General features: G+C 37.4%; 2 protein-coding genes across 2 annotated transcripts in view; one reads left to right on the forward strand and one right to left on the reverse strand.

The window, feature by feature from the left end:
* Positions 1-7,304, forward strand: part of LOC107708169 (attractin-like protein 1) — a 127,804-nt gene extending 120,500 nt beyond the window's left edge. Inside the window, exons 28-29 of the mRNA XM_016512337.1 lie at positions 3,532-3,646; positions 7,246-7,304. Coding sequence (XP_016367823.1) covers positions 3,532-3,646; positions 7,246-7,304 — 174 coding nt within the window. The remainder of the gene's footprint in view (positions 1-3,531; positions 3,647-7,245) is intronic.
* Positions 7,305-15,115: 7,811 nt separating this feature from the next.
* The window catches only part of LOC107707958 (GDNF family receptor alpha-1-like), a 29,438-nt gene continuing 24,086 nt past the window's right edge, over positions 15,116-20,467 (reverse strand). Inside the window, exons 7-9 of the mRNA XM_016512082.1 lie at positions 19,546-19,745; positions 17,298-17,342; positions 15,116-16,425 (exon numbers count right to left, since the gene is read on the reverse strand). Of these exons, the coding sequence (XP_016367568.1) occupies positions 16,279-16,425; positions 17,298-17,342; positions 19,546-19,745 (392 nt within the window). The 3' untranslated portion in view covers positions 15,116-16,278. The remainder of the gene's footprint in view (positions 16,426-17,297; positions 17,343-19,545; positions 19,746-20,467) is intronic.

The following is a 20,467-nucleotide window of genomic DNA, read 5'->3' on the forward strand; positions in this document are numbered from 1 at the left end:
GGCTGCGGCTCTCCAGGACCGGAGTTCGCCACCCCTGTTTTAGGGTCTTTTTGTGTCAAGTATTTTGTGATGGATGTTTTATAGGAGTTCTATAAATAGGACTCTTCTTTGATGGATTATCTTTTTTGTATAAAGGAGTAGTTTTTAACCTTGTGGGATGTATTTATTCATTTTATACACTATATTATATTTTATAATAAAATAATAATAATTTATTAAGCAATATTTAATGTTTGTCATTTTTTTTCCTCTGAGGAATTTTTATATATAAAAGACATATATACTATAGAAAACATATTAAAAGACATGTACCCTACATGTACAGTACACTCACAGAACAAACATTAAAATTAGTCAAATGTTTCAAAGCTTTGAACATTTTTTTTTTTCTGTCATTAAAAGTACTTTCAAGTGTAAGGTCTATTGCATGCATGTTTGGGTGTGAAATTGAAATAGATCTTTAACTACCAAGCTCAGACGATAGCACTGGCCAGAAATGGGTATGCAAGTGTAGGGTTGAAAATGGAGATAAGTAATTAAGTGTTATATTTAGCATGAATCACTTACTGTAATTGGTGTGTTTTGCCAGAAATAATGAGGTTTTCTCTATCATTCAAAAGCAAGAAGATGCATTTGTATATGACGGTCAGAGTGAAGAGTCTTGAGGCCACTGTCAAACCATTGTGGTTTGTTCTGTCTATCACTTATGATAAATATGGTGCTCTGTGGTGGATTAGAGACTAGACCCCTATTGTCTGGCTAGCAGAGCAAATTATTGTATCGACAATCCATCCTTATGGGTACGTTTTTCTCCATGGTGTAAACTTAACCTTGTCCTTAAGATCTAAGTAGGCCTTTAGAAAGGGAAGGATATATCTCCACAGACTACAGACTGATTTTGAGAAAAAAACAACATGCAGTGTGAAGGAGAGAGAGACAATCAAGAGGAAAAACAATGATATTCTGCACACGGAGGAATCAAGGAGCTAGAAGGGAAGCTAGACGCCCCCTGCCACCCCTGTCACTCAGAAACAATGGCTTTGAACTTTTTAAGTGCAGCACAAGTGGCCTCTTTTCCTCTCAAAGAGACAGATATTGCTCTGATAACAGCCTCTGTCCGCTGGGCTTGATGGACATCACTGTCAGCGCAAGCTTAATTTGACCTTTCACAAGCCCCTCCACGCCTATGCCTTCACGTTCCACGAGTTCTATCACAAAATGAGAGAAAGCGATAGGCTTGGGCATTCTTTCATTTTAGAACTGAACACATTCTCTATGATTTTATTAGGCAAAATCTTGCCTCTCCAGAAAGGCTATGCATTTGTATAGTCATTGCTGTATATATTTGTGCATTTGTTCCCCACTTTTTTGCTGTGTGCTTTGGGTCATGTTGGAAGGTAAACCTTCTTCCCATTGACAACTTTCTGTCAGAGGGCAGCAGATTTTATTCAGGAATTTGATGGTATTTTGCCCCATTTATTTTTCCTTCTGTCCTGACAAGTGCTCCAGTCCCTGCTGCAGAGAAACTCCCCCATAACAGGATATTACCACCTCCATGCTTTACTGTAGGAATGCTGTTATTTGGATGATGAGCTGTATTGGATTTCCGCCAGACATATCGTTTGGTGTTGAGGCCAAATAATTAAATTTAGTTCAAGTTCAGTGACGCAGATAGTGACGATTCTCTCCGGCCAATCAGTGATCAGCAGAGTTTATACATCACGTTTTGGTAATCACCTTTTTTAACAACCAAAAAGTGGCTGTTTCGTTGTATGTTAAGGAAGTACAGATGTTCCTCTCATTGATAGCAGAGGAGCGGATCCAGCGAGAGCTTGATGGGGCGACGCGGAACACGTCACGTTTTGGTAACAGTACGGTTCACTTGGAGCCTCAACCGAGGTGGTACTAAAAAAAGTACCAGGTACTGTACCCAGTGGAAAACCTCCCAAAAGTGAACCGTACCGTGCCGTACCATGCAGTGGAAAAGCGCCAAAGTTGTGCTTTGGCAAAGCTCAGTCGTGACTGCAAGTGGCCTTTCTTGAGGAGTGGCTTTTTTCTTGCAACCCTCCCGTACAAGCCACATTTGTGGAGAATTTGTGATATTGTTGTCACATGCACACAATGACCACTCTTTGTCATTAATTCCTGCAACTGCTTCAGAGTTGCTTTAGGCCTCTTGGTAGCCTCTCTGACCAGTTTCCTCCTGGCTCTTTCATCCTGTTTGGAGCGACGTTGTGATCTAGGGAGGGTCTGTGTTGTTCCAAATACCACCCACTTCATAACAATAATAGACTTCACTGTGCTTCTAGGCATTGATAAAGCCATTGAAATGTTTTTGTATCCATCTCCTGACTTGTGCCTTAATAAAAGTATTGTTAATTTAAGCTGAAAAATGGATATAGGCAGATTTTGACGGTCTGTTTGGTTGTGTGATACGATGCAATAGGACACACACACACAAAAAAACATTTTAATGATCTGCATATCAGTCCAAATCCACAGAAAGCTCAATTAAATATCTTCTGTGTGCTTCAATAATTGCCATAATTATATAGAGGTGGGAAAGGGCCAGATTTGTATTAAACATTCCTGCTTTAGGGAAATGTACCTTAGGGTAACTTTGTTGGTTTGACGGCTGGCGCTAAATTCATAGACTCGATTAGGACCATTCTTGGCAGAAAATAATAGTTGGCATCTGTTCCCTTTTTTGTGTCTTACTTTTTTTTCTTTTTTTTTTACGCATTTTGGCCACTGAGGTAAAATATTAAAGCTTCATTTTGTGGAGAGCCATTGGCTGCCAAAGTCTATGATCTTGCAGCACGCTCTCGGAAGAGCTCTTGAAGAGGCACTCTCTTTAAATGGTGAATAAAGCCACTCTATAGCTGAGTCAGAGTGTGTGTGGAGGGCCAGAGATGAGAGTGTATTAATGAGCTGAGGGAATCTTAAAGACAATATCCCACACACACAACATCACACGTGTGCTTTATTCATTGGCAAGGACATTTATGACTCCCTTTGTCATTAAAACACATAAAACCATTGACAAATCCTTTTTTTTTAAAAAGCATTCATTTTAAATGTGGACCAGCACTGAATAATCTGTAATGTGAGATAAAAGATGGCATTTTAAGATCACAATTGCCTGTGGCTTCCTTCCTCCTCATTCCACTGCGTTGCATCAGAGACCCACTGATGCATACTTCTATCCAGGGCAGCTCCCACTGAAGAGCTGGTGCTACAACACGACCCGAGTTGGTAGTCAACAACCTGAAATGTCACAGATTTTCTCCGCCTGTGCGTGCATGATGTGAACTTGAAAGTGGCTTGCACTTTGCGAAGTCTTTGAGTTTCAGGGAGATGATTTGTTACTGAGATTATCACGATGTGGATTTTCCTTTTCTGTCGACCTGCGAGAGACATCCTACAATGTCAGCTCACACTGAGTATTGTGACATTTGTGAATGATGGTGATGTGTTCAGGAGGAGGCTTGTTATAGATGACACATTTCCTCTCCTCTGATCTCTTCACAGGGACCGCCCAAGCCAGTTGCTGTGGAACCCTGTTCAGGGGCTAAAGCAGCAGTGCTCACAGTGCTAATGTACCTCCCAAGAGTGGCATCTGGTGTTCCTCCACCCGGCCAGTCAGGTCAGTAATTTCCAAAGGTGTCGTAAAATGTGTCCCCAATTTATATGTACCTTGTTTTACATGTAGCCTTTCTGAAACAGTAGGGCATGGTGCTGGCCACAACCAAGGTAATGGGTTTGATTTTTAGGAAATGCAAAGCTTGAATGCAATATAAGTCTTTTTGGATAAAAGCATCAGCCAAATTCATTAATGTCTGATACCATTACTATATCATGGTGCACCACCTTGTTTTGCTCACAGATTATAGGAAAATTGAGGTAGAAGCATTATGCACCCACAAAATACTTATTATAATAATTTTTTGTCACCAGAATTGGCTGTGTCAGTTGAAATAAACCAAGTGGCTCATTGTTCTAAAATTCTTCTTAAGGATGTACCAGTATTAAAACTCATCAGCATCATATAAGCATCACCAACATCAATAAGACAATAATTATTTTGATGCTGTGGTTAATATCACAATTCTTTACCTAAGTTCTTTTGGCTAAATAATTTCAAAATAAAACACTAATGCTATAAGTGAATGCTACAAATTACATTTAGGCATCACAATATTTTATGAAAAATGGATATTCATTTTGACATTAACAGTGGTAATAAATTATTAAATAATATTTTTAATTAAATTATAATTTAATTAATTGTTAAATTACTAGTGTTACTAGCATTACATCAACGAATTGTATAATTTTATTAAATTATAATAAAATTAATTATTAAATTATTAGTGTTGAAGATTATCTTTTAAGTGAGCATTACAGCAAAGATAATCTAAATTTAAAAATTGAGAAAATATCAAATCTCGAACCATACCGATATAGTAAACAAAAATCTCTAATATCCACAGAAAACTGATATTGTACTGATGTATTGTGCACCCCAATTGTTTCTACATGTTCTTTGGTGGTTTATCCTCCAAGTGTGCTTGGTAAGTTTATCCCTGGCATAAAATTTGACTGAAATTTAAAACTCTGACATGGTACAGGCAGCTTCTCAGTTAATGTTTCATACTGAATTAACATGCCCGCTGCTCACTTATTTTGTTGCAGTCTGGTTCTTTCCCCATGTGGGAATTAATTTCATGTAGGAAGTCAGTGAAGTTCTCTAGCGTTCCCCTGGTGGTCTGATGTAAGTTTGTCTGTGACTGCAGGTCATATCCTCTTACACCACTATGATTTACCCCAGTCTGAATGTCTCCTGTCTATAGCCTGAATAAAAAAGATCCAGTCTGTTACAGCTTATTGAACCAAGAAAAGATATTGCACCTCTCAGTGTCCTTGACTTTGAGACAAAGGATTGTCTTGTAACAAACAAGAAGACATTTGTCTTCTACAAATGTACAAACAAAAAATAATTGATTCAATATTGATGGTGTCCAGTTTCTGTATTCCCCCCCATCTTTGTCATTCACCTTCACCTGACAACACCTTTTCTGAGAGTTCATACTGACACATCACACACGCATATATTTAGACAGCGGTGCTTTAAAAGCCATGTCAGCTCGAGGTCTGTCTCATAGAACTCTGTCTGGCTTTGAGAACTACAGAGTGATAAGATTGGACTAAGAATAAAAAGCTTTTACCCCCTCCTCTTCTCAGCAGGCCTGTCAGTCAACATGCTGCTTTATGGGACCTTGTCCCTTTAAGCTCGACTTCCTCCCCAGGAACTTGACTGATCTGGAGAAAAAAACAACAACTTTTGTTTCAATAAAGCATCTCTAATAGCTTCTCTTTTGTTTGACAAGCACAAAATAGAGGCAACAAATAACAGCGCATAACAACAACAACTGATATGCACAAAAAGAGTATTCTGGTGATATCTAAAGAAGTTGGATCTGTCGAGACTGAGCTTTGTTGTAATTTCATGGCACTGAAAACTTTAGAGTGGCTGCTTGCTGGGCTGTTGAAGTTCGTCATGAGCACTTTTGGAGAGAGGTACATCAGATATAGAGAGAGAAATAAAAGGAGAGAGAGACTGAGGGGTAAAAATGCTGAGACTCTTCTGACTCAACAAAGAATATTTTTGGAGAGAAGCACAGGAGCTTCGTGTACAGATGTCTCTTTGTCGTCAAAGAGCTTTGTTTTGGTTCGTCTTTTTGGAAGTTTCACAGCAGGATGGGATGTGTAGGTGTTAGTCTGCTCGGATAAAGTGGTGCGTCACCTGATCCTGATCTTGAAAACATGGTACCTATTTTTTTTTTACACTGAAATAGCCTCCCACTCGACCTAGCGCTGGGACATGGTAATGAACTCAGCCAACAGACAGCTGATCGCTTCTAACCATATTGATTATATTCACAGATCCTACGAGATTTCCATGGTGCTGAAGGTCTTTCTCATTTTGCGCCTGGCTAACAAAATCAACTGGATGTTTGCTCATTACATGCATGTGTGATCAAATAAGTGACCTCTTTTTCTTCTCATTGGGATTTCAGTAGGAAAACATGCATGTCTGGCTTTATATAACATTAAATCATTTTTGTTGAAGCAATGTAAAGAAAAAATGTGGAGATATGTGCTTGTAGTATTTTATTTTATTTATTTTTTATTGTATATTTTATTTTATAACTGATGATGAGTATATGTTGGTGGTCATTTCTTAATGTTTGGGTTTTTGACACTTGAAATTCAAGAATTTCTGAAGCCATTTTTGCAGCTCAGCAAGTTAGCAAACTCTTTTATTCTAAAATCCTCACGATCTGACCCCTTTTTATTTTTTAAATCTAGCAGTATTTTTTTTTTAAACTCTACTGACCCACCATTACTGGCTCATGTCCGATCCTTTTTGACCTGAATGGTGAGTAGTTAAAGTTCATGCAAAACCAGTTCTAAAAGCACACCAGTAGTAGGCGTACACTGCACACTTCCCCAGAACTGTTCTGTTGACAGATGTGGAGTTTTCACATTCCTCCCTGAGGCCCAGGTGTGATGGGTAATAAATCGATGAAGGGCAGTGTGTAACTGTCTGAGGCTCAGGTTGTTCTTGGATGTAAATCCTCTTTGCCTGAACACTTGAAGCTCTGGCTTCACACTGTTGTGCTGAATTCAATTCCTTTTGCCCTGGCCTGTCTGAAGTAATGAATTGTTCCCCTCTGATAATTGTATTGCTTCAATAGCAGGGAGGGAGCAGTGCCAGACTAGCACAGACGTGGCCGTTGTGTTTGCAGGATGATTTGTGAGATGCTGTTTTGAAAAATGGCTTTGGGATTGCGGACATGGTTTTGACCACAGCAGTCCATGACAGAATCCTGGCGCGAAACATAGGGTGCTGGGAGTCGAGCTCACTTCAAACCCCCATCCTAGAATGAGAGAAAGTGGCTACAGAATAAGAGAAAGGGATGCTCCTTGAAACCAATGACCTTGACATTGAACAAGGAGTAGTTTCTTAGTCTTCCAAGGCATGTGTGGACCCTCTTCTTTATGCATGAAGAGTCAAAAATTGGTCTTTAAAAATGAACGAGATGATAGTTGTTCTTTTGAAAGAGATAGCTTTAAGTTACCATTGTCCCTTTTTTAAATAACTTTGCTTTGACATGCTCTCTGTGAGTCTGCACTGCTCCTCTCTGACCCTGAGCTTGCTTTGTTGTGTGTTGTCTGCAGGTATAGCCATCGCCAGCGCTCTTATCGACACGCCAACTGTTTTTTGGAGGCTGATCTGATCTGAGCCTGTTATCCCTGACACGCAAAGCAAATATCTGTGTTCTGTAATACAGTTTTAGTGACCCATTATTTTACCGCAGTCAAGGGGTGTTAGGCAGCGATGTGAAGTGGATTGAGATTCATTCATCACTCAGTGCATATCATTAATCTTCATTGTATTTTACAGATGAATGTCAAAATAAAACACTTGAATATTCAGAAATCCTTGGATCATTCCAGTGCATGTGAATACGCAGAGCTCGTCTCAAGGCTTTAACAAAATCAATCATTTGGTGGTTCTCGCTAGGATTCATTGCTGTTAGCAAATACCCCAGTGTTAAAATGCTCGTCGGTAGAAGATACACCGAAAATGTACAAATGGATACATTAATAATGTAATTACTGTGTGTCCTTTATGTGTAAAACCAGTTAGTCTCTCTATTGGCTTAATCAGTCAAATAAATTATAAAATATGTAGATATAATATTGTCATGTCATTCAAAACACTTGAATCAATTATGTTCCTTGCTGATCACTAAGACAGTGTAATGTATTTGAAGAACCATGGTATTTCCATGTTACTCTCATAACTGCTGTGGAAAGAATTAATGGTTTACCAATGCTAAAATATAGCCAACTGTTTTTTGGAGGCTGATCTGAGCCTGTTATCCCTGACACGCAAAGCAAATATCTGTGTTCTGTAATACAGTTTTAGTGACCCATTATTTTACCACAGTCAAGGGGTGTTAGGCAGCGATGTGAAGTGGATTGCCTAAAACCCACAGATTTGAGTGCCTTTGCTTTCATAAAATGGCAACAACAGCAATATGAAAAAAAAATGCCAATGTTCAATTGGTACAATTCATCCATTAAGTAGTTCATTAACCTAACTAGGTTTTTTGCCATTGCCAAACAACATAACAATCATAGAGAGAGCAGCTTGGCGAATTAATACAAAATTCAACTAATGTCCTGGCTGTCACACAGTGTGTGTGTGTGTATTGAAATAGTTCTGATCTTGGATTCTGTCTGGTCACTACCACATTACAGATCTGATAAAATCCTCAAGATAGTAGCAATTATGATGCAAAACACCTTATAGTCATATCACTGCATGCCTCCCATAATGTATTATTTTTGTTGCATAGGAACGTTCTATTATTCTAAGGAGTGGTAAGACGCCACCTGTTTGCTTAATAATATAAAATTTTGATTAACTGATATATTGATATGTCCACAATAGAGCACCAGTGTTGATATTAACTAAAACTATTAAAACTTTTGATTTGAATTTGAAATAAAAATATAAGATGGAAACCTAAAACAAAAAAAAAATTAAAAGAAAATAGAAAATTAGAAATGTTGCCTTGACAACTGATAAAAATAAGTTTACGTTTAAGTACTAAAATGAGTAAAACTGGAAAAAAAAGAAATTAATAAAAAATGACCAAACACTAAAATTACTGAAAACTGAAAATATAAAAAAAGTGAATTAAAAATAATAAATGCTATAATAGTATATAAATAATTACACTGTATAACACAGCCACTCTTGCCTTATAGCTTAATTATTAACAGAATACTTCCAGATTTATAATTTGATTCCATGGGCTATATTAATGCGCAACCATAAACTGCATACAGTTAAGCTAAAATATATAAGAAATAAATAAGTTTATTATTATTAAATTTAACTTGAACATTGGTGTTTTATCGTAGGGGTTTTGCCACCACCAAGTATTAGGCCCCAATTTTTGTCATCAAATCAATCCAAAAATCAACCTGTAAAGATGAAGCATGGGCCATGGGTCTAAAACATGGTTCGTCCAATCAAATTTTAAAGCCATAATGGTCTGATAATATTACATTTCTAACCCAAATTAGGGTTGATGCATGATGTGCAATGCATATTCTAGATCCCTGAAGGTTGTGCTGTTTCATATACACCTTTTTTCCATCTGCCTCACTGTGACCGTCACCAGACCTAGCTAGTCACTCAGTCTGCTCAGGTAGGTGTGCGGCACAGATTGACATAGACAGAATGAGCTGTCACAGCTGACTAATGCCCATAAAGACACTCAGGGGAGACGTATGGATAACTCTTCTCAGATCTGCGCGTGTATATGTGTTTTTCCAGCCTGCTGACGGGTGACAGCCGTAACATCACGCCATGTATCAAAGGCAGTGATGGATAAGCCTGGCTTGTTTTTGCATTTCCCATGTCAAAGCGTTCCTCACTGTCTTCTGGAAACCATTCGATACCAAGCCTACTCATTAGTCTCTGGTCAACGCTTCTTGAACACATGATAACATTTGTATTTTTGAGCAGCTGCAATCAATGTTGAAGTGATGACAGCATGGGGACTGTTAAAAGAAATATAAAATCACCCAACGATCCATTTTCCTCCTCCTTGTTCTCCGGACTCCTCCCTTTGCCTATTTGTCACCTGATCCCATCCTCTGATGAGCGCTTGAGACGTGCCATTTCCGTATGGATGAATCTGTCAAGATCAGTCGTTCAAATCATTGGGTGGGGGAGTCATGGAGTGTGTATCCGGTGCAGCCGTAAATCTCTGGGTGTGTCAGTGGATGAGTGCTGTGAGAGATGCCTCGTGCCTTTATTGCTTGTAGTTGGCAGGAAATGCCCAGCGTAAATCAAGGTGTCTGGCACTAACATTAAGAGATATTAATGAGAGTGCGAGCCTGTTGGTGATACAGGAGGTGAGAGAGAATGAGTGATGGTTATGGATAAATCATTCATCCTTATGATGCCTGTAACACCGAGACCTGCAAAGAGGAGGATGGGTTTTACCAACACTGACATGTGCTTCTCTGGGACACTTTATTTTACGTGGGAATAGTTTTCATTTCATTTATATGTGAACATACAGTATATGTGACCCTGGACCACAAAACCAGTCATAAGGGTAAATTTCTCGAAATTTAGATTTCTACATCATATGAAAGCTGAATAAATAAGCTTTCCATTGATGTATGATATGTTAGGATCGGACGATATTTGGTCGAGATACAACTATTTGAAAATCTGGAATCTGGGGGTGCAAAAAAATCTAAATATTGAGAAAATCGCCTTTAAAGTTGTCCAAATTAAGTTCTTGGCAATGCATATTACTAATCAAAAATTAAGTTTTAATATATTTACAGTAGGAAATTTACAAAATATCTTCATGGAACATGATCTTTACTTAATATCCTAATATTTTTTGGCATTAAAAAGAAATCAATAATTTCAATCCATACAATGTATTTTTGTCTATTGCTACAAATATACCCCAGCGACTTGAGACTGGTTTTGTGGTCCAGGGTCACATATAAGCATAGTGCTAAAAAGGAATGTTCACGATTAAATATGGGATCAGTCTGTGGCATGCCATAAATTATTACACAAAATAATCTCTAATATTGTAAATAACATACTGTAAAAATGAAATAATAAAGTAATAATAATAATAATAGTGAACACATTATCCGTACATTTTATAATCTGCAGATTATAGAGTGCTGCACGGGTGATGTATTTTTGTAGGCCAAAACCTGGAAACAAGTTAGCCTTTTTGAATTTGAACTTTTGAAATAATCAGCCGACACAAACCCTTTATGAAATTGTATGTCTCAAATCCTGCTGACCCTGCAGAAGACATGAATACTCCCTCTGAATTATTTCCCTTCTGATATCGGGTGATTTTTTTCTGCTTCATTGCAAATTAGACAGAGCTCATCTGGTCACAAAGCTGATGCTTGTCTTTCTGTATTCTAGACCCCTTAAAAGAAAGCTGGGCACATGGCACTGAAGACTATGCAGAAACCAGACATTACGCCTAATTGCCTTCGGTAATAACAAAGAGCCTCATATCTTTGGCTCCCCTCAGCTGTCCTATGAGTCACGTCCCTGTCCCATCTCGGTGTCCCTCTGCCCACTTCCGTCCTCACTTTGCTTTCAAGCTATGAAATAGCCCATGACTAATCGTCATGTACCGCATGTTTAGTGCATTCTGGGCATAGGTCTACCCTTTCACCTTTCCACCCTCACATATGAAATATTTGACAAGTGGACTTAAGACTATAATCCTCATTTTAGAGGTCAGAGTTCAGAGATCACAAGTGACAAGCACATATGTCTTAGGAAACGACATGAAATCCATTACAAACAAGTTAGATATGGCCACACTTGGCGACTGACTTCTTGTCCCCTATGTATCCATCCATCCATCTTTGTCAGTCCCTTTGCCTGATGTTAAGCAGTCAAAAAAAAAGATAATAAAATAATAATTTTTACCAATATGCAGTAGCTCTTGTAAAGAATTTGAATAAATGGGATGCACCAATATTACATTTCTGTCCAATATCGGTAAGCCGATAAAGAATTATGGATTTTGTTTAATTAAATCAACTTTAATTTTTCTAAATAGATTAAAAATAAAACACTGAAGTTAGTTGGTTAATTGCTAAAATTGAATTTAGGCATCACAGCATTATGATGAAGTATGAAAAATTAATGGCATTCATTTTAAAATTAGCTAAATATTACATTTCACAGTGTTATTAAAGGTTTAATATTCTAAATATTAGCTTTAAGTGAGCATCAGTTAGAATAAATGAGCAAACACAATCAAAAAAATTTAATAAAAAAAATATAATATTCTAACCTATATGATAATTTATTGTGCATCCCTATTAAATATGGTGCAACACTATTCAGCACATTTAGCATCTGGTTAAGTTGGATTGTTACTGAATAACAGGTTTTTGTGTTGAAGCTCTTCTGGTAGTTTCTAGTAATGTGAAAGACTTTAGGAGGTCTCACATCTTCTTGGTGTTATCAATGAATCAGATCACTAACCCACTGTATTACCTGTGCCCTTCTGTAGCTTTGAAGAAAATCAATAACAAACAGCCCCTGAAACCCTGACATTTACCACAAATAAGATAAAAAAAAGTACAGTCGTAAGTTTAGAAGTGTCACTTTTGTGGAATGGTACAAGAATTTTGAAATGATGTTCTCCAAAAAAAGACAACGTTGCCAGGCCCCAAGGTCAAGGGAGAGGTAATTAGATACCAGTTCCTGTCTGAGAGCAGACAGTACACACTGATTACATTGTTCTGCATCTTCTGTACCTCTCTTTCATTTGAGGAACACAATTATTTTAGTCTTTCACTGAGGTTCGTACATGGCTGTGCTTGTTGTGTACAAAGGAGGTATTTTTTAATCAGTCTGGCTTTCTTATTCCAAATTTATATCAAACAGACCAGACACCCAGCTCATCAAATTTTCATTTATTTGATACCGTGTCATTTGCTTTTCATTTTTGCTTCACAGCTCATATTGTGCTTGATGCAAATCTGCGATGCTCCGCAATTACAATGACGCGTTGTGATCTCTTTCTTTCAAACAGACTCCACACTGACGCTTCGCTTGAGCGATTACTAAATCTCGCCTCTCAGCTTTCCTTGTTTCCTACCATGCAAATTTCTCATAAATTCCCTTTTTTTTCCCAATGTGACACCGCTAATAAATCCTCTACCAATCTTTTGGAAAACATGTTCAGTCATCATGTCTGAAGCGGTGGCTGGTGTCAAGAAACACCACATCCTAGTGCAGCATGTTGAGTGAGTTCTAGGTGAACTGGGTTGCGTCCTTGTGTGTTATTGTCCTGGGGAGAGTGGACTGATGTGATCCGACTGACAATCATGCCCCCATTATCGCTTAATCCTGCCTGCTAGGAGTGAAAGTTAATCCAGTTTGATAAAATGGCCAAGAACAGTCAAACTGAGGTAACAGTTGAAGCTAAAGCATGTTTGATGACAGCCAGGTAACCGGTGATTCAAACACAGCACTGGCTTCTACATCTCTTCTGTTAGTTAATGCATTAAGTATCATGAACTACCAATGAACTTTTTTTTTTACAGTATTTATTAATCTAGATTAATTCAAATTACTGTTGATTGTCAATTTGTGTTTGTTCATAATACATCAATTTAATTTAAATCGTAATTCATATGACTCCAGTCCATCAATTAATGTCATGTGAAGTGACGACGATACTGTATGTGTTTGTAAGAAACATATTTTAAACTGTTGATTCTGGCCTCAATATAAGTCCGTAATTCATAATAATGCTTCCTCCAGCGCAAAAGTCCATCTCCACATCCACCAATGTATTTGTTTAGAACTGTTTTCACTTGTAAACACTGCTTGATCTGTGCATATTTCTCTCCTGATTCAGACGAGAAGACTTTTTCACTGGAGAAAGCAATATTATAAATGGAGGACTTGTATTTTTAGCTGAAAAAAAAAACCAGTTTGTAGTTAAAATTGTCTAAATACGAGTCGTGTTGACTTATTGTGATGTTTTTATCAGCTTGTTGGATTCTCATTCTGACGGCACCCATTCACTCCAGAGGATCCTTTGGTGAGCAAGTGATGTAATGCTACATTTCTCCAAATCTGTTCTGATGAAGAAACAAACTCTTCTACATCTTGGGTGGCCTGAGGTTGAGTAAATGTTCAGCAAATTTTTATTTTTGGTGAACTATTTCTTTAACAATAGATACGATTAATAAATGCTGTAAAAGCATTGTTCATGTAACAGTGTTGCATTAACTAATGTTAACATATATAAACTAGAAAATTGTAAGTTGTTACCACTAACATATTCTGTTTTGCAGCTCCTTTTTGTCACAAAAGCATTTGAGTTTATGATTTTTTTAGGACTGCTAAGCTGGTTAGTGACTTTTGAGTCATCAGTCAAACTGACAGGAACTCACTAAACCACAAGAGCTTTTTATGGCATCCTGTTCATATGGCAAGTTTAATGTTGTAAAGTGTAAAGCGTATAACTATTTTTGCCAGTGAAAGACATACTGGCATAGTGAATCAAATGGGGCTAATCCATAGGAGAAGTAGACATTCAGTTTATCTTAGGGTGACCATACGGGCCATTTTTACGGGACGCGTCTTGCCAGAATTTCTATATTGCTTAAAATATCCAGGTTTTGGCTGTTTGCACTGTGCAGATTGATCGTTGTATGACATTCACGAGAGCTATAGAGAGCAGAACAGACGACTCCTTATGCTTTCGAATCGCTCTCGTGGTACTTTGGTGTCATTCAATGATCGGTGCACAGCGACGCTTCAAGTCGAACGAACGAACAAACACGTGCGCGTATTTGCATCGCTTTGATCATTCTCCGTTGATCTCACCTTCTCACGCGCCACGATTGGTCGATTATATACAATACCTGCATGTTATTGGTCAAACTACTTTGGATGTTTTAGGCAATATAAAAATCCTGGCCAGGACGTGTCCCGTATGAACAGCACATATGGCCACCCTAGTTTATCTCCTATTTTGTTAATGAGAATCCAAGAGCCCTTCATTTATAGTCTTTACACATTACTGACACTGGCAGCATGTCTTGTTAAACACTAAATGGCACAGTCTGCCAGAGAACTGTCTGATGTGCACTTCAATGTTAAATACTTTTGAGCTCAAGGGTTTTAAAATTGTTTAAACACCCAAATATGATGCAACTTTCATTCCTCTTTCTAAAAACATTAGTATAAATATATACTTTGACACTGTACCTTTTTGTATCATACACTGCCATTCAGTTTGGGGTCAGCAGGTTTTTCCAAATGTTTTTGAAAAGAGTCACCTATGCTCACAAAGGCTGCATTTATTTGTCAAAAAATATCAAAAACCGCTTGTTTGAGAACCCCTGTTATACTTCACACATATTTTCTCATGTATCTGAAGTAAAAGAAAAAAAAAAACTAAAGAAAAAAAAAAGACATACGTTAAAAGGCCTTCTTTAGTTTGTTTAATGTAAGATTCTCTTTGCTCTTGCATGTCTTACAGCCCTGTTCTATGTACGTATATATTTATATTTCTTTTTACAGCTAACCAGTACAACAACAATGCAGAAATGATACTTGGAGAGCACTTCTTTCGGATGAGCAGAAGAAACCGTTTTCACTGAATGTACATACAGCACATTTGACATATACTGAACGGTGGTATCAACCCTCGTAGTTACTTATTTCATCACTAAAACTTAAGTCATATTTCACACAACAGAGGTGATACAACATCAGAAAAGGTTTGCTAGATTAGAAATAAACTTTGAGAAGCATAATATGGTCATTGTAAACAAAGATGGTATTTACAAGTAAATATCCAGGATGAATGGCACGTCCCAAAAGTTCCCAAAATAATCAAATCGATGCTAAGCTTTCATCCTTATGGTGGTGTTTCGCTGGAGAGGAAGAGAACTAAAATAGATGTGACATTTACCAATTTAAAGGAATTAAAAAAAAAAAACCTGACAGTGTTTTGACGTGATAAAGTGTCGTGTCTATCCAGATGTTCGTTTCCTATTCCGTATCATCTAAGCTGGAGCACTGCAAAAAGTCACTGTCACTTTAAGGGAGAATGGAGTTTGTAGGTCCTAATAAGGGACAGGAGCAGCAGGTTTTGCTGATAAGCCTTCAAAAAAAAATTCTGTGCACTGCTTGACACTGTTTGAGTACAAGCTGGAGTTTGCAGGCTTTCCTGTGGCATCAGCCTAGAGAAAATAAATTATCATCTGCAGCACCCTAGTATGCAGAAGCTGCGTCAATCTTTCACTGTCAGAAGTGGTTCTTGCATCTCCATGTGCCTATTATCAACCAGGTCTCGCTGTGATGGTAGAAAAAATTGCCACATATAAGAGTCCAGGCGACACCTGTTTGCAGAAAGTTTTTCGCAACAGAAGTAATCCTAGATGACCTTCCACTGACGTTCAGATATGTCCATGTTTGTCCGTTATCTCCGATAAGTGACAAAGAAAAGCAAGTGGACCAAGAATAGTTTCATCACACCAAAACACCACAGCGCGCACAGAACCACTTGCGGAAAAAACTCAAAATACAACATTTTTGTATGGTACAGAGGCGGCAGCAGCAGTCCAGCAGCAGGTCTGATCGGTGAGCGACTATAATGTCTGTGGGGCTGTGAGATGCCCAAACTGAAGAACTGAGACCAGAGACAGCAGCAGCACAGTCCAGTCCACCAGACAGGCAGCACTAGTTGAGCTCCGAGCTATTGCATTAAAGCTATTGGGGTCATTCAGCTGCGGATCCTGTGGAGAAAGGTCATGTTTTCATATGGTTAGTCATTCTGATCTTGTTGAGGCAATGCAATTTTCTGGTTGTTTGTTTTTATAGCTGTTTAAGCCTAACACATTTATAAGCTTTAAAATGTCACAGTTCAGGCAATATGTGCATTTTGAAACAACTTTTTTGTTGTGTTTTTTCATAACGCGAATAGTATGAAAGCCCATTTCCACTTTAGAGTAAAAAAAATAAATAAAAAGCTATTTGTTACTTTTTTCTTGTAATTATGTCTTTATATATTACAAATGCATCTTTACAGCTCATTTGCAAGTTTTCATAATTATGATTTTATATCTCATAATTGGGACTTTCATAATTCCGGCTATCTTTCTTTTGTGACAGGTCTGGAAGAAGAAAGTCATATACACCTAAGATGGCTCGAGGGTGAGTAAATCATGGGGTAATTTTCATCTTTGGTTGAACAATCCTTTTAATATGCCTTAAAAACATACTGATCGTCTGAAAAAAATTTCACATACTTTAAATTAAAAACTTCAGTTGAGATGCTCCCTTAAATTTTTAAGTATAATCAAATTGGCTGTATAAGTCAATTCAACTTAAATTATATTAAACTAACTCAAAAAAATGAGTTGAATCTAGTATAACTTAAATTAAGTTGAAACTGTTTTTCTTTTTTTTTGATGAGTTAAAGTAATGAAAAAACCTATGTTAACGTAATTTTTTACAGTGGGATGCAACAACAACAAGACACGTCGCATCGTTCAACAACGTCCACTGATGCATGATTACATAGACAAAAATGTATAGAATGCATCTTGAGTGAACAGCTTCTTATTCATTGGAAAGTCCTAGGTGAGTAGAAATGTATGGTTCTTACCACACAAAGAACATCCAGAGTAACATTACTTTTCAGTTTCTGAGCCTATAAAGAAAGAGAGAAAGAGGCCAGCTGAAATACGGGCTGAAAAGTCAATTAATTGCAAGAAGCTCTTCAAGGTTTTGTGTTATAAACCATTTCTCACACTGAAGCATTTCCATCCAGCAACCCTTTAAACTGAGTCCAGTGCGATCTAAGTCAAGCACAGCTTCAATAAAGCACTGTAATTCACCACGGCAAATAGAGGTCATAAAGTATTGGCCTCAAAGAGAGGTCTTCTGAGTGAGATGTAATGTTATGATAATGAGCCCCACAGCCCACACACAAACACCACACGTACACAGCGCTGTGGCCAAGAGCTCTCTCTAAGGTCTTGCTTCTTCTCAAATCAATGTGCTGTGTGTGTGTTAATATTGTGTGCAGGAGGCCAGTGTGTCTGTATTAATATGTGACACACCAATGCATTTTAATACCCAGTTACATGAGACTCTGCTGTTATCCAGTTTCCCACATGCACACACACACACACACATACAGTTGGTTTGTTGGAACGATACAGTGATTCCTCAGAGAATCTGGAATATAATAAAGGTGCAGCACAATGGAGAGAGAATGGAGCTAATTCTTGCGAAAAGCATTGTGGGATAGAATGATTAATAACCTTCCTGGAAGTCTATCTGACAAAAGAAACTGTCTACTAATAAATCATAATATTGTTATTACTCCAATATGATGAATTGTTGTGCTATATCTGCGGGAGTGTATCTGGTATTCTGTATTTGAACTGTATTATGAGCTGCAGATTTGGGGTGGGGGGGGGATGAATTTTCCAAGTTAAATACAAGTTAAGCTTTATCAATACCATCTGTAGCATGCTGTCAATTATCGAAGAAAATAACTAAAGAAAGTGCTTCAGAGGGCTAAAATATGATTTTTATTTGAAGTTTCTTTTTGTTTACATAAACATTTACAATCATCCTTAGGGGAAAAAAATTAGGTGGATCTTTATAAGGCTGTAAACCAAGTTTAACTAATATTAAACATTAACAACTCAGTATCCAATTGTGTGAATAATTTATTGGGTCAAAAACAAAAAAGCCCAGCTGAATGCATTTTTCATGCCTGTTCACATTGGCATTTTAATTTTTGGTCTTATAAAATAAATGCTTCACACAACTGGAGACTTGAGTGTGTGTTTTTCTCCCTATCATTTCAGTATTCTTTTATTATTTTATTTTATTATTTTTTGTGTGTGTGTTTTCTCTCAGGATTTGTCCTTATAATTTTGGTGTTGATTATTTTCTTTTTAGAGATTTTCCTTTTTTAAGCCAAGGTAGCAATTTTCTATTTAAAAAAAAAATCATACATTTATTTAATGAAAATAAAAGATTTTTTTAATTCGGTGAAAGACAACAGCAAAAGTACGTAAGAATTATGGTGCTTTTAATGGTGAAGATTATGGTGCTGTACTGTGCACTTGCCCCATAGACTTACATTGTAAGTGCATAATTTTCCTTTTTTTCTTTTTTTTTTATAACAATGGACAAGTCACAAATTATGTTTTAGTCAACAGCTTATGCTCCACAGAGTATATTTAACATGGAATATTCCTCTGAAGATGTTTATCTGTGTGTATGCCAGTCGTTTTAGAGGCCGCGTGTGTGCCAGTCTTGAAGTTAGATTTGCAGATGATTGGTGAAGATATGTCTCCCTCAGAGAGATTGTAATGGGTGGGTATATCCTGCTTAAGGGTGTTCCTCATGTTAATGTGCCAGCCAATTAGCTCTGACATGACAGCTCTGGCAGTTTGATGCATCTCATTTCTACCCAGAGGCCCTATGTGTGTGTTATCACTGCAACAGCCCACACCCATCAATCAAAAGTAAAGCCTCATCTCACTCTGAGACTCGAAAAATCGTATCGTCATCGTATGCCTAGCAAAGCCTGAAAGCATCCAAACAAGCTGCCGGCTGTTTGTAAAGTTGACGTAGGCTGTGCATCTTTAACCATCTGTGTGGGCCAACAGCGACATGTGTGTCTGACTGACAGCTGTCGTTCACCATCAGAGATAGTCAATATGGTGGTTTAAAAGGCAATTAGATTGGGTGTCCGGGCGACATTTTACACAGCTTTTTTTCACTGCACTTTCCTAATCAACATAAAAGATTTATTTCTGGTGACTTTCAGAACCTAGGATGTGCATTTCAAATAATTTCTTTAAATACAACACGCTGTTTTCTTTCAGTACCTGCAGACTTCCACAGAAGCTGTAGAGATGGTCCGCGTTACTGTCCAGGTCATTGGTAAGTGCTGGGTAATTCAGTGCGTTGAATGTCCTGTCCAGTCCTTTCTGTGGAGTGTAAGGGTCAGGTGGAGTGGACATGATGGGTGGCTGGGGTTGCCACACACCAACATCTGTGCCATTACCAAACGCCTGGATGGCATTGCCTGCATAATGCAGAAATAAAAAGAAAAAAAAATTAAATCATGGTAGGGCAAAATTCAGTATATAAGAACTGGCAACACAGAATTGGAATTTGAATTGATTCAGCCACGCCCCAAGGAAGTTGAATTGGAATTTAAAGGAAATTGAAATCATCAATTTTGACTAAAATAGGTTTTTTCCACCCCAAAGTAACACTCATTATTTTCAAAACAATTAACACAGATTGGATCAGTTTTTAGTTTTGCCATACAGAGTTACAAAATGTCCACCGCTGTGGACCATTTCAGATCAAGATTAGTTTGGAAGATTTTGAGATTTCACTGCATTCTGCTTTTTTTATTATTGAAATTTATATTACAATTTTGTACTCTGTTTGCCACCTCAATTCCTATTCTGAAACAGTGGTATTTTAATATAATTTTATATTATTATAGTATTTATTAATATTTTGAAAAAGTGTTTATATTTAAATTTTCAGTTTTCATTTTATTTTAGTTTCATTAAAAAAAAAACATTTTATTTCACATTTCATTTGACATTTCAAGTTAAAGGGGTCATATGATGCTTTTTTAAAGATCATTATTTTGTGTATTTGGTGTAACAGAATATGTTGACATGCTTTAATGTTCAAAAAACACATTATTTTTCAAATACTGTACATTATTGTAGGTCCTCTATGCCCCGCCTCTCTCAAACGCTTCGTTTTCTACAAAGCCCCCTCCTT

Source organism: Sinocyclocheilus rhinocerous, unplaced genomic scaffold (genome assembly GCF_001515625.1).
Source record: "Sinocyclocheilus rhinocerous isolate Xijiao unplaced genomic scaffold, SAMN03320098_v1.1 scaffold1243, whole genome shotgun sequence".
NCBI classification, from domain to species: domain Eukaryota; kingdom Metazoa; phylum Chordata; class Actinopteri; order Cypriniformes; family Cyprinidae; genus Sinocyclocheilus; species Sinocyclocheilus rhinocerous.